The following is a 13,345-nucleotide window of genomic DNA, read 5'->3' as shown; positions in this document are numbered from 1 at the left end:
GGGGGGGCGAGTACTGGGAAGTGGGGGGCGAGTGCTAGGGAGGGAGGGGGCGAGTGCCGGGGAGGGAGGGGGCGAGTGCCGGGGAGGAGAGGGCGCGTGCTGGGGGGGAGGGGGGGGGCGCGAGTGCCGGGGAGGAGAGGGCGCATGCTGGGGGGGAGGGGGGGGGCGCGAGTGCCGGGGAGGAGAGGGCGCATGCTGGGGAGGGGGGGGGGGGGGGGCGAGTGCTGGGGCGGGAGAGACGAGTGCCGGGGAGGGGAAGGCGAGTGCTGGGGGGGGGAGGGGGAGGGGGGGGCGAATACTGGGTCGTGGGAGACGAGTGCCGGGGAGGAGAAGGCGTGTGCTGGGGAGGGGAGGGAGTGGGGGGCGAGTGCTGGGAAGGGGCGGGGGGTTTGGGGAGGGTGTCCGCCTGGCCAGGTGCCAGCTTCCAACTGTCGCGACCATGCAGCCCATGGCACCTGGCTACGGGGGTGGGTATGGGCAATGATGACATTGTCGTCTATCCTCCCCACCCCCACCCTCCACCCCCTGAAGGCCGTTATGTTTGGTCATCACACAGCGATGTTGGCCACCGTGGCGGGAGCCGCACTTCTACATGTTGCCCTGGGGGAGCTGGAGCAGGAGTGTGCCAGGGAGGCGGCGGAGGCTGCTCCAGAGGAGCGTGCCGCAGGGAGGCATGTGGCAGGCGCCCAGACTGGAGGGCCGTCCACCCGACAGGACAAGGAGGAGGAGGGGGAGGAGGAGGAGGTGGTGGTGGTGCCACGGCGACAGAGACGCCCGATGAGGCCCCGTGTGTACCGGCCCCGCTCGTTGTACCAGGACCTCACGGACCGGACATGCAGGAGGAGACTCCGGATGAGCCAGGAAACCGTCACCCATATCTGCCACCTGATGGCACACCTGGCACCGCGTGTCACTGGGGGAGGACACCCTCTCCCCGTGGCCATCAGGGCTACGATGGCCCTGAACATTTATGCCATGGGGTCATTCCAGGCGCCGAGTGGGGACTGGTCTGGCATCTCGCAGGCATCGGTGCACCGGTGCATCCGTGCAGTGACAGACGCCCTATATGCCATTGCGGACCGCTACATCCAGTTCCCTGTGCACCGGGCCAGCCAGGAAGCCTGGGCAGCGGGGGCGATCGATGGGATGTACGTCGCTCTGGAGGGGCCTCCAGTACCTGTCTGATAGGGCCGGCCGCATCGTTGTGGTCTGCTGCGTCCTGCACAACATAGCCCAGCAGAGGGGCGATGTGCTGCAGGCAGAGGAGGGGGAAGGGGAGAAGCAGCAAGACGAGGCGCAGACCTCCCCAGATGAGGAGGATGGGGACAATGGTCAGGACAGATGGGCTGGACATGGACGGGAGGCTGCCCACCATTACCGGCTGGGCCAGCGGGCACGGGACAGGCTGATAGCTGCCCAGTTCACGGACTAGGGGGGCGTGGGAATCGCCGAGTATGGGCACAGGCTGCACACTACGGCACCAGCCGACCACCCTCACCCCACCCACCCACCAGCCTACCACCCTCACCCCACCCACCCACCAGCCTACCACCCATCACCAACCACCCTCACCCCACCCACATGCACACCACCCCTCCATTGCACATCCACCTGCAGCACAACGGGTCGGGCTCACACGGTCGCCGGTGGAAGCGTGTCTATTGCAGACCATGGAGATTGATGACAACCCGCCCTGCGATAAGCTCTGGGCTCTACATCGTTGGACAATATCTGACCCATGGCTTCAGTACCACCCTCCACCCGGACCGTCCCTGCATGCGGCTGTGACACTGCAGCGCACGGTTCCGTCGTCTGCCTGGGAGGATGACCTGAGGCCGACGTTCTATCACCCCTCACACACACACTGGCGCTCACCTCACACCACACCCCCGCACGCATCGGACAGAGCACAAAGGCAGTTTCTGTAGATGTGAAAGTGGTTTTAATAACAAACAGTTCATACACGTGCCCCAGCCCCTATAACTAATCTGTGCCCTGCACCCGTGCCAACTTATTTGGTATCTAATTTTTTGGCCAGTACAGCAGAATTGGAGGTGGACTCCTGTGATTCCTGCCCTGTGACTAGGGACCCCTTTGGCGGCCGTTTCCTGGGGCGGCCCGGCCTAGATGGGCCAGGCTGCGGCTCGGGCGACTGGGATGGCGAGCTGCCAGCCTATCCTGCCCGTTGTCCACCAGATGCACCTGGGATGGAAGGCGGGGGGGGAGACCGAGGTGTTGCGGTGTTCCTGGACCTCCCATACAGGGGGATCCGGAATGGGCCCCAGCACCTCCTCCTCCCTCAGGGTGCCCGATGGCACCCGGGCCTCTACATGGGTCAGGAATGCGAATGGACCGAGCATCCAACGCCCCCCCAACACCTGGCGCTGCCAGTCCTGGAGGCCCGCCCTGGTATCAACAAGGGTCTGTAAGTTTGCAGCCATGGAGCTCAGGGAGTTGGCCATCCCTGTCTGTGTCTGGGCGACGCCGGCCAGCACCTGGGCAATGGCGCCGATGCCCTAAGCGATGGCCTGCTGAGGCTGGCCCACGGCGTTGAGCGCCTCCGCGAACTGCTGCTTGCTCTGGCTCATGGCTTCCTGTGAGAGGGCAGCCATGTCCTGGGCCACGGATGCCACCCGCATGGATCATCCCAGGCCTTGAATACTGCGGCCCATGTCTGACACCGTCGCACCCATTGCCTCCACCGCGGACGCCACCCGTGCGGTGTCAGCCTGGGTGGCACGCATAACCGGCACCACTCCCTGTTCCTGCACGGGGGTGGACACCTCCAACTTTGTCTGCAGCTGACGCAAGCCGGCCGTCACCCACTTCGATCGTCCCTTGGTCCGTGACTGCATCGGGTCTATGGGTGGGTGTGGTAACTCCAGGAACCCAGGACCCGTCTGGGCAGCAGATGTTTGCCCACGACGGGCTGCCGTCCAACCGCCCGGCCCTTCGGCTGCTCCTGCCTCTACCTGCTGTACCGGGACGGCTGCGTTGTGCCCACCAGTTAGTGTCCCAGATGCCTCATCGCTAAAGTGCCCAACCGAGGTGAGTGTCTCTGCGATGGTGGAGGGTGTAGGGGAGAGCAGTGGCGTTATGGTGTGCTCCTCATCCGACCTGAAGTCCAGGGTCCCCTGGAGTGGTGATTCTTGTCCATCCGTCCCCTGTGCGTGGGTGGCGTGCGCGTCAGTGTCCTGGGCGTCAGTGTCCTGTGCGTCAGTGTCCTGGGTAGGTGTGTCCAGGGTAGGTGTGTCCTGGGTGGGTGTGTCCTGGGTAGGTGTGTCCTGGGTAGGTGTGTCCTGGGTGTGTCCTGGGTGTGTCCTGGTAGGTGTGTCCACGGTAGGTGTGTCCTGGGTGTGTCCTGGGTAGGTGTGTCCTGGGTGTGTCCTGGGTAGGTGTGCCCTGGTTAGGTGTGTCCACGATAGGTGTGTCCTGGGTGTGTCCTGGGTAGCTGTGTCCTGGGTGTGTCCTGGGTGTGCACTGGGTAGATGTATCCTGGGGGTGCCCTGGTTAGGTGTGCCCTGGGTAGGTGTGCCCTGGGTAGCTGTGCCCTGGGTAGGTGTGCCCTGGGTAGGTGTGCCCTGGGTAGGTGTGTCCTGGGTAGGTGTGTCCTGGGTAGGTATGCCCTGGTTAGGTGTGCCCTGGGTAGCTGTGCTCTGGGTAGCTGTGCCCTGGGTAGGTGTGTCCTGGGTAGGTGTGTCCTGGGTAGGTGTGTCCTGGGTAGGTGTGTCCTGGGTAGGTGTGTCCTGGGTAGGTGTGCCCTGGTTAGGTGTGTCCACGGTAGGTGTGTCCTGGGTAGGTGTGTCCTGGGTAGGTGTGTCCTGGGTAGATGTGTCCTGGGTAGCTGTGCCCTGGTTAGGTGTGCCCTGGGTAGGTGTGCCCTGGGTAGCTGTGCCCTGGGTAGGTGTGCCCTGGGTAGGTGTGTCCTAGGTAGGTGTGTCCTGGGTAGGTGTGTCCTGGGTAGGTGTGTCCTAGGTAGGTGTGTCCTGGGTAGGTGTGTCCTGGGTAGGTGTGCCCTGGGTGTGCCCTGGGTAGGTGTGCCCTGGGTAGGTGTGTCCCGGGTAGGTGTGTCCTGGCTAGGTGTGCCCTGGGTGTGCCCTGGGTAGGTGTGCCCAGGGTAGGTGTGCCCTGGGTAGGTGTGTCCTGGGTCGGCTGCAAAGGGGGCCTGTTCCTGTGGCTGCCCCCCTCGTCGCTGGGTCTGGCCCACCGGCGTCGCCGCACTCGCACTAGATGAGGCCGTCGTATGCCTGATGGGCCGGGTTTGTACCTGGCACGTGGCCGCCCTGGATTGTCCTGGGGGTAGACGTTTGGTCCTGCAATACACAATACAGCATGCATGGTTAGACATGCAGATGGGGATGGGGGCAGGGGGGATATGGGGGAAGGGGGATATGGGGGATAAGGGGAATACAGGGGATGGGGGATATACAGGATATGGGGGAAAGGGGATATGGGAGATATGGGGGAAGGGGGATATACAGGATATGGGGAAGGGGGATATGGGGTAAGGGGGATATGGGGAAGGGGGATATGGGGAAGGGGGATATGAGGGAAGGGGGATATGGGGGATATGGAGAAGGGGATATGGGGGAAGGGGATATAGGGATAAGGGGGATATGGGGGAAGGTGGTTATGGGGATAAGGGGATATGGGGGAAGGGGATAAGGGGGATAGGGAAGGGGGAAGGGGAATATGGGGGAAGGGGGAAAGGGGGGGTCTCACTTGGTGGTGCGCCCCCGACCTCTGCATCCGCAACCTCCCGGTCCTCATGTCCGCCTGCAAGTTCCAGGGCCCTCTCCTCATGGATGGTGAGTGGTCACAGTTCGGGTGGACCCATTCCGGTCCTCTCACGCTCCCGGTTGTTGTGAGCGCGCTTCTCCTGTGGGGAGCAGGAGGGTGGCAGAGATAAAGGGCATCAGTGTTAGGGCAGACATATACAAGCGGACCAGCGGTTGTGTGTATGTTGGCAGAGGTTCACAACCCATCCTGCCACTGCAACCTGCATGGGTGGGTGCAGCCATGTCGGTTGCACCTAGGGCTGTGCCGCCCATCGGGGGTGGAGGGGGGTTTTCACCCTGGCTGCCCTGACTAGGTCATTGATCTTCTTGTGAAATGGACGCCTGTCCTTGCTGTCACGGCCACAGCGCTGACGGCCTCTGCCACCTCCCTCCACAGGCGCCGGCTGAGGCGTGGAGCGACCCTGCGGCCATGGCCGAGGTACAGGGCCTCCCTCCTCTGCTCCACTACGTCCAGGAGCGCCTCGGTGCCCCGCTCCTGAAACCTCGGCTCACCTGTTGGCAGCACATGCACAGCGGTGCTGCCCTGTCCCATGTGCTGACCTTGAGACGCGGACTCATTAGAGTAGTGGAACTCGGAGGAGCGTGTGGCCATGTTGCCATTCCATGGGTCCGGATTGGCATCCAGCACCCTCTCCTCCCGGTCAGTGCCCACAGGGCTCTGGGGTTCACCTTGGGACGGAGGGGCAGCTGGTTCGAGCCCTGGCTGCCCCTGCATCATCTGGTTTGCCAGTTCCCCATTCTCCGCACCATCGTGTAGACGCCCTCGGTGATGCTCCTCAGTGGCTGGGACATGCTCTTCAGCATCTTGGCAATGCCCACCTGAGAGCGGGACATGCCCTGCACAACCTCATCAAGGTAGGCCTGATACTGGGTCACAACCCCCCAGCGAGGCGGACATTCCATCGAGACCCTCAGCCATGGCTGTCACCGACTGCGTGACTGGACACCTTCACTCATGGTGCCGACATCGTGCACCAGGCTTTCCACTATTGTCGCCACCCTAGCAGTGTTGGCCTCGATGCCACGCATTGCCGGTGACATCTTCAGCGCCCGTAGCCTCTGGGACTCCTCCAAGTGGCTAAGGATCTGCTGGAGTGTCGCTGACATCTCCCTCTGAATGTCCTGGCCGCACCCTAACGTCTCCATCAGCTCTGGGATGACCTCTTCCACAGGCTCAGCATCAGGCTGGGACCGAGCAGGTTCCTGGGATCCAGCAGACCTCCGACTGCTGTCTCGCATGGGGGTTCCTGCCTCCATCATCAGCGTTGTGATGCTCACCAGATTGTGCCCCCGAAGCCTGACCACTAACGTTCTCCACCGAGGTGCGTGTATCTACGCTGGTGGAGGGTGGGGATGACAGCTGTGATGCAACTATTGCAGTTGTATCCTCAGAGCTCCCCTCCTAGGTGGTCTCATGGAAGGCTGGAGGGGAGGACACTCAGAAAAGGCCGTCGCCGTCGGCTGGAGGATCTGCGGGAGAATGGACATGTGGTCAGTGGGAGGGATGGGTCAGTCAGTAAGGCAATCACTACTCACGTTTGTCAGGTCCTCCGGGTAGAGACCGGTGGTTCCTCACTTCTGCGGCATCTGCCAGCCTCCGCGTTGTTGACTGCGATTGTGGGAGAGCTTTCCCTGAGGAGACACAGAGGGGGCATCGTTAGCCACACGCGTGGTTCACAGTGCTGGGAGGGGGTTTGTGAAGGAAGGGTTGGGCGGGTTGAAGGTAGAGGGGGTGTGGAGGGTCACATGGAGAGTTGTGAGGTGGACAGTCCAGTGGAGGTGGAAAGGTCTCGGTGGGGCGGGGGTGTGCATTGGTGTCTACTCACTCATGATGTCCAGTGTGGATCGTTGACCTTTGTCCTGTACTGGAGGCCAGTCCTCCTGGCCACAATGTCCGAGCTGACAGATGCCATCACCTCATCCGAGGCAACACTGGCTGCCCTCTGACTGACCCTCCGGGCGCCTCGGGGGAACAGGAAATCCCTCTTGGCCTCCACAGCGTCTAGCAGCCTCCCCAGGTCTGTGTTCCTGAATCTTGGGTCCGGTCTCCTTGGCGCCATTATTGCGAGCTGGCTATGTTGGCTGAGCAAGTGCTGCTTAAGTGATGCTCAACCTTGTAGCGAGGGCTGGCGAGCGTGGTCCCGGCGAATCAGCTGGCGAGCTTTCATTTGTGGCGAGAAGCCCGTGAAGCCTCATTAAGTGGATCAATTAACGTTGAATTGCATTGCTGACCTCGCCGGGCCAAGTGTCCAGAGGTTTGCAGCAGTTCCCGCTTGCTACCACACTTAGAAATGTTTCCGGAGAATCGTGCCCATAGTCTCCCAAATGATGAATTTCGCTCACAATTTGTTTGTCCTTCAAACTAGGTCCTTTGCTTCTATTATCAATTGGCATTTAAAATTCAAGCACTGTGTCACCGAAACACTTCAAGTCATCTATTAATTCTTCAAATTACTCGATGAAGCTTGGTCCGTCACCTGGGCTTTTCAGTGCCAAATCTGAACCGCACTATGCGTGTATGTGTATGGAGGGTAGCGGCACAAGGAGGCACTTTCTGTGTATTTGTTGGGTGGGGGGGGTAAGGGCAGAGAGACACTGTGTGTGTAGTTACGGGGAGGATAGCACAAACTGTCTGTGTGTGATTGGGGGAGGGGGAGGCACAGAGGTTCTGGGCTGGATTCTCCGATTCTGAGGCTATGTCTGCAGGATCCATCTGGTCCTACAACCAAAACGTTGGCGTCAACCTCGTACTGATCCTCCACCCGGCGCAGCCGCACCATACAAGCCTCGGCTTCACCTGCGGATACGGCCGCAGAATGGCCGGGTCTGCGGCGGCGCACGGACCCGACCTGCCCAAAACTCCCCCCCGCCCCCGTAATCCCCTTCACCACCCCCATCAGTCCCTCTAGCCCCCGCCGAAGCCCCCCCCCTGCCAGCGGAATAGCTCCCCCCCCGCCCCCCCCCCCCCCCGACTGGAGGCGCTAGATTCATTCCGCATCCGCTTCGCAGGTCCCCGAAGGTTTTGAGGACACGTGTCCCACGCCTTCGGGAAGTCGGCCCATCAGGGGCGGAGCATCGGGGGAGGGCATCAGGTGACGTCCTGAGGCCGTCCCGACAGCGTGCAGCCTCGAGTATGCCGTTTCTGAGGGACGGAGCGATTGGAAAAATGGCAACCCCCCCCCCCCGATTCCAGCGTAAAAATGCGGCAGATCGTCGAATGCGATTTTGACGTCGCCGATAGGAGAATCCAGCCCGCTACCTTTTGTCTGTTGGTGGAGAAACTTAGCTGTGGTCAGAATGTAGGTGGGAAAGGCTTTAATAATATAGAAGCATTATCCTGTATCAACTAATACTTTTTTTGGCGAAACATCATGCATAACAGTCTATTAAGATATAAGCTTAGAAATGGTAATTTCAGCACTATTGCCGTGCTAACTGCTCAATACTCTCAGTTACTCAGCATGATAGTTAATTTCCTATTTTACTCTTACGCTGGAATTGCAGTAAATTATGCACACAGCAGGTCACCCAATAAAGCAGCAGAATCAATAATCGGAACTAGCAGTACACTTCAATATTGAGCCACTTAAACAGCTGGAGTGGTGCTGGGAACCGCGGGCAATTAAGACTCAACAATATCCATGAAGGATGGAATTGTGCTGCCAAATGGAAGCCGGATTTACTGATAAACTAGTGAAAGCTCTAGAGGAAGGGGCTAAGGGAGGAGAAGGACCCAGTGGGGTTGATGGACACTCTGTTTCCATTGAGAAGCAAGTACTGTTTGGTGCTGCAGGAGGCAGAAGATGGCAATGAACGCTATGGAATAGGCCCGAAGAAATCTGCTTTGGTGATTTCACACCTCAAGCACCTGCCAAAAGATCCGGCGAGCCACTCAAATGTCCGTTAACCTTGATGGGCCCAACAGATACCACCGGCAGGAAAGGCCAGAAAAGTTTGGCCAATATGTAAGAAAATCACCTCTGCAGACATTTCCATCCTGGAAGAAATGGTGCCAGAAGAGGAGGGTCTTCTGATGCTGGCACAGTAGGATACCTTGGCAATTAATCCTTTGCTTGCATGGAGAAATTCAGATAAATAGTACAGTTACAATTATGAAGGATAGATGGCAACTTGTGTGTACGGCAAAAGTCTGCACACAAGAATTATCTATCTTTAACTTATGCGTTGCCCTGAGCACGGTAGCACAGTGGCCAGCACTGTTGCTTCACAGCGCCAGGGTCCCAGGTTCGATTCCCGGGTTGGGTCACTGTCTCATGTGGAGTGTGCACGTTCTCCCTATGTCTGCGTGGGTTTCCTCCGGGTGCTCCGGTTTCCTCCCACAAGTCCCGAAAGACGTGCTGTTAGGTGAATTCGACATTCTGAATTCTCCCTCTGTGTACCTGAATAGGCACCACATTCGCCGTAATGTGGCGACTAGGAGCTTTTCACAGTATCTTCATTACAGTGTTAATGTAAGCCTACTTGTGACAATAAAGATTATTATCATAAGTATTGTACATTGTCACTGCTCTTGCTGCAATATCTGCACAATTATGTTAGCTTACAAGGTGACCCTTGATGCAGTCAAGATACAGGAAGTGGGTCAGACAGTATTCAGATAGCTGTCCTTTACATCATTGGCTGGGACAGGAAGCAGAAGAGGGCATGGTGAAGCCAGTTTCATATGGGGCCAGCAATACACCACAAAATGTAATTGATTAACGTTACAAGGTAGCACAGCGGTTCGCACTATTGCTTCACAGCACCAGAGTCCCAGGTTCGATTTCCGGTTTGGGTCACTGTCTGTGCGGGGTCTGCACGTTCTCCCCACATCTACGTGGGTTTCCTCCGGTATCCTCCCACAAGTTCCGAAAGACGTGCTGTTAGGTAATTTGGACATTCAGAATTCTCCCTCTGTGTACCCGAACAGGCGCCCGAATGTGGCGACTAGAAGCTTTTCACAGTAACTTCATTGCAGTGTTAATGTAAGCCTACTTGTGACAATAATAATAGTAATAATAATAAAGATATCATTATCACTTTCCATTCAAATTATTATGCCGGAAATAATAAGCTCAATTATCCTAATAACGATAACACAGATGCGTTCAATGAGTGAGAGCTGTGTGCTATACAGCACTCCTAACAACACAGGCACAACAACTCATGCTGACAGTTATTTCCAGTCTATCGATGAGGGGGCCACAATAATGATTTAAAATGATTTATTCCTATTGTTTTTGTTACTGATTAGTAAATACTTAGGAGAAAAAAATATTATAGTCTCATTTTGCTTAACTTATTTTCTATTTCTAATTGTTATATTCCTAGTATTGATTTTACCTTCTGTTTTTCACTTTTGATTTATTGTGGTCACTATTTGCTAAATGTAGTGCATTCTCCGAATTATAACTTAGCTTTAACTTTTCTATTTTTCATGTAGTATCTTAGTCATGATGGGCTGAATGTCTACCTTCTGTGTTTTACCATTCTATGCATAATTCAATGGTAGGCACTTACCTTCTGTCCCAACATTCCAGGAAGACCCATAACACCCTGAAATGTAATGAGATTCTGTGAGTTGATAACCTTGTTAGAGCAATGTTTACACAGTTCATGTTCTCCTTCTCAAGTCACAGAGCATTCCATATTATGTATTGTCAGTATAGATTAGATGACAAGTGCTCTTACCATTTCTCCTTTGATTCCTTGTTGACCCCTTTCACCTCTCAACCCCTGTGAAAAGCACACTTTATTAGAATACATATATTTTGACATGTTTTAACCTGTCCTTTGCAGAGAACAAATGACTAGAAATTGTATTTTAAACACAACAAAGCTTTATCACTTAACCTTTGTGATTTCTCTTCACTTGTTCTGAAAGTTCTGACGTGTTACTTGGGTACAGTTACTCCAGCAGATGTACTGGGCTTCCTCCAAAGTAGTTGTCATTATTGCTCGAGTCAGCTTGGTTAACAAATTGTGTCTTCAACTGACATCCATTTCCAGCAGAGGTAGCTGGACAACAAGCAGGATCAATCATCTCGTCCCCAATTCAGTAAAGGTAAAGTTGCCACAATCCCAGATGACCGTAGGCTGCTTTCCCTTTTGAAGGGCAGAGCTGACTGGTGGTGACTTAACCTGAGAATCACCACACCTTAGCTGAGGGGCAAGGTTGAGAAGGCGGGCCTTCATGAATAACCCCAATGCTGTAGCAGCGTACTCACACCATAGCAGCAAATAACTAAGCCGGCATAGTCTAGGGATTGAACCTCAGAACCTCCTGGTCGAGGGACTGGATTTTAACCGAGTCCCTTTAAAAATGGTGGCTGGGACCTGATTCTGGGACGCCAACCATATTCCTGGGGTTTCTGATTTTCAGGATGGCCTTTTAAGGATGAAGGTCGGTCTGGATCGCGAGCTTGCCCTCTGCACTTCTAACATGGCCGGTTATATTATAGGAATCGGCAGGTCTTACTCCTCTGCATTTTATTGCAGTTGGGGAGCTTTGTAAAGAGTCATGATTCATGGCACCTCAGAGGTGTAGTGAATCACACTCTGCAGAGCGGACCATTTGAAAGACAAGTTCGAAAAAGACTCACCATGCCCCCTGTGTGAAAGTATACCTCTAAATATTCCCTACGGCCCCTCATGCTCCAATGCCAAGTTATGCCTCCCAAAGAACCCCTATGGTTGCTCATGCTCCCCATGTGAAACTATGTCCCCCCAAACAATCTCTTTGACCCCCCTCCATGCAAAGCCATAGCACATCCATGCCCATTCACCCACTTTATTTATGCCTTACTGCAGAATAATAAAAGGGTGAGTCATCCAGATCCATTAAAGTATCAATCATAGACACTGCAAGCTTTTGAAACTTATTTATGTTGTGTAAATAAACATTGTGAAAGGGACAGCAGAGATCAGAACTGTCAATCAAGCAATGTTTTCTCTGGCACTTAGGTGTTTCAACAGGATAATGGATTTCTGGCCTCTCAGCCTTGAATACATAATGAGAGCCCATAAAACAATTAGCTTGTGAATCACTTGACCCCCAGAGAAAACATTGCTTGATTGACAGCTCTGGCTCTGAACTCTGCTGTCAATTTCACAATATTCCTTTACTCAAGATAAAGGGTTTGCAGTTTCTGCTATTGATACTTCAAAGGGTCTAAATGATTGATACTTTTATTGGGCGATAGTAAAATGAATTTTAATTAAGAAAGTAGAAAGTTATAAATGAATGACTTTTAAATCCTCCTGGCACTACATGTGTAATTGGTTATATAGTGTATAGTGAGTGAATCACAGAATCAAAGGATTGTTACAGTGCAGAAGGATGCCTTTTGGCCCATTGTGGCTGCACTGGCTCTTCAAAGGAGCATCAATGGGCATGGAAGTGTCAGAGACTGGAAAGGGGGCATGAGAGGAAATAGGAGTGGTTTTGGGGGCATAACTTGACATGGGAGTTGGGTGGGCAATGTGGTGTCATGGATGAGGCATGGGGGCCGGGATTCTCCGAGCCTGCGCCGGGTTAGAGAATTGCCGGGGCGGGGCGAGAATCCCGCCACGCCGCTCCGACGCCGGGACGCGATTCTTCGCGGACCGGAGAATCGCCTGCCAGCCGTGCGGCGTGGTCCACGCGACGCTGGTCGGGGGCCGCTGAAGAAGCCCCCAGTGCCATTTCTCTGCTGCTCAATGTGCCGAACTCTGACGAGTCCCGGCAGCGTGGTTCTAATCTGATACCAACCGGCGGGAGCTTGGACTCGCGGCCATGGTGGCGGTCCTGGGGGTGGGAGGGCGTGGGGGGATACCGGACTCTGGGGGGGGCCTCAGCGGTGGGCAGGCCCACGATCGGGGCCACCGATCGGCAGGCCATCGCGATCGGAGGAGGACCTACCTTCCTCCGTGTGGCCCACCGTCTCCATCTGCCATGTCAGCGTCGCCCACGCCGAAGTGGGAAGCCATGCGCATGTGCCAACCCGCTTGCGGAAGCCGCGCCCCCATAATGAAAATCCCATCCTTGGAGGTACTTTCAACCAAGGCGGATGGGGCAAACTGAGAATTTTCCCAACTCCCAAATCCAGCCCTAAATATCTCAGTCACACAGTATTAACCATTGAGCCATTAAGGACCTAAAGGCAGATTTCAAAAATGATTTTTTAATATATCTTCAATGATCTACTGACCTTTTCACCTTTTTGACCCATCAAACCCTGGAAAAATAGAATAAAAATGCAATTAACTTTTTCACAATCAGTCAAGGAATTAACATTCCTCTTTAATATGGACATTTTATCCAATATGCATTGCATACAGTCAGATTCTACTGATCCTATTACCCAAGAAAAGTTTATCAATCTCAGGACTAAAGATTTCAATTGACCCAGCATTTTGTGGTTTAAATTTCCCTGTGTGAAATAGTGTTTCTTCATTTCATTTTGAAATAGTCTAGCTCCAATTTTAGTATGATGATCCTTCATCCCGAGTTATCAAACATAGAAAATAGTTCCTCTATATCTACCCTAATGTATGCCTTTATCATT

At 54.9% G+C, this 13,345-nt stretch overlaps 1 protein-coding gene across 3 annotated transcripts in view; it reads right to left on the bottom strand.

Annotated features, from left to right (window-relative positions):
* The window catches only part of colq (collagen-like tail subunit (single strand of homotrimer) of asymmetric acetylcholinesterase), a 212,717-nt gene that overhangs the window by 62,765 nt on the left and 136,607 nt on the right, over positions 1-13,345 (bottom strand). For all 3 annotated transcript variants that reach the window (XM_072509367.1, XM_072509368.1, XM_072509366.1), the window contains 3 exons: positions 12,989-13,015; positions 10,491-10,535; positions 10,320-10,355 (listed from right to left, as the gene is read on the bottom strand). In XM_072509367.1, coding sequence (XP_072365468.1) covers positions 10,320-10,355; positions 10,491-10,535; positions 12,989-13,015 — 108 coding nt within the window. The remainder of the gene's footprint in view (positions 1-10,319; positions 10,356-10,490; positions 10,536-12,988; positions 13,016-13,345) is intronic.

Source organism: Scyliorhinus torazame, chromosome 6 (genome assembly GCF_047496885.1).
Source record: "Scyliorhinus torazame isolate Kashiwa2021f chromosome 6, sScyTor2.1, whole genome shotgun sequence".
NCBI lineage: Eukaryota > Metazoa > Chordata > Chondrichthyes > Carcharhiniformes > Scyliorhinidae > Scyliorhinus > Scyliorhinus torazame.
Note: the sequence above shows the minus strand (reverse complement) of the source record. Positions and strands in the feature narration are given on the sequence as shown.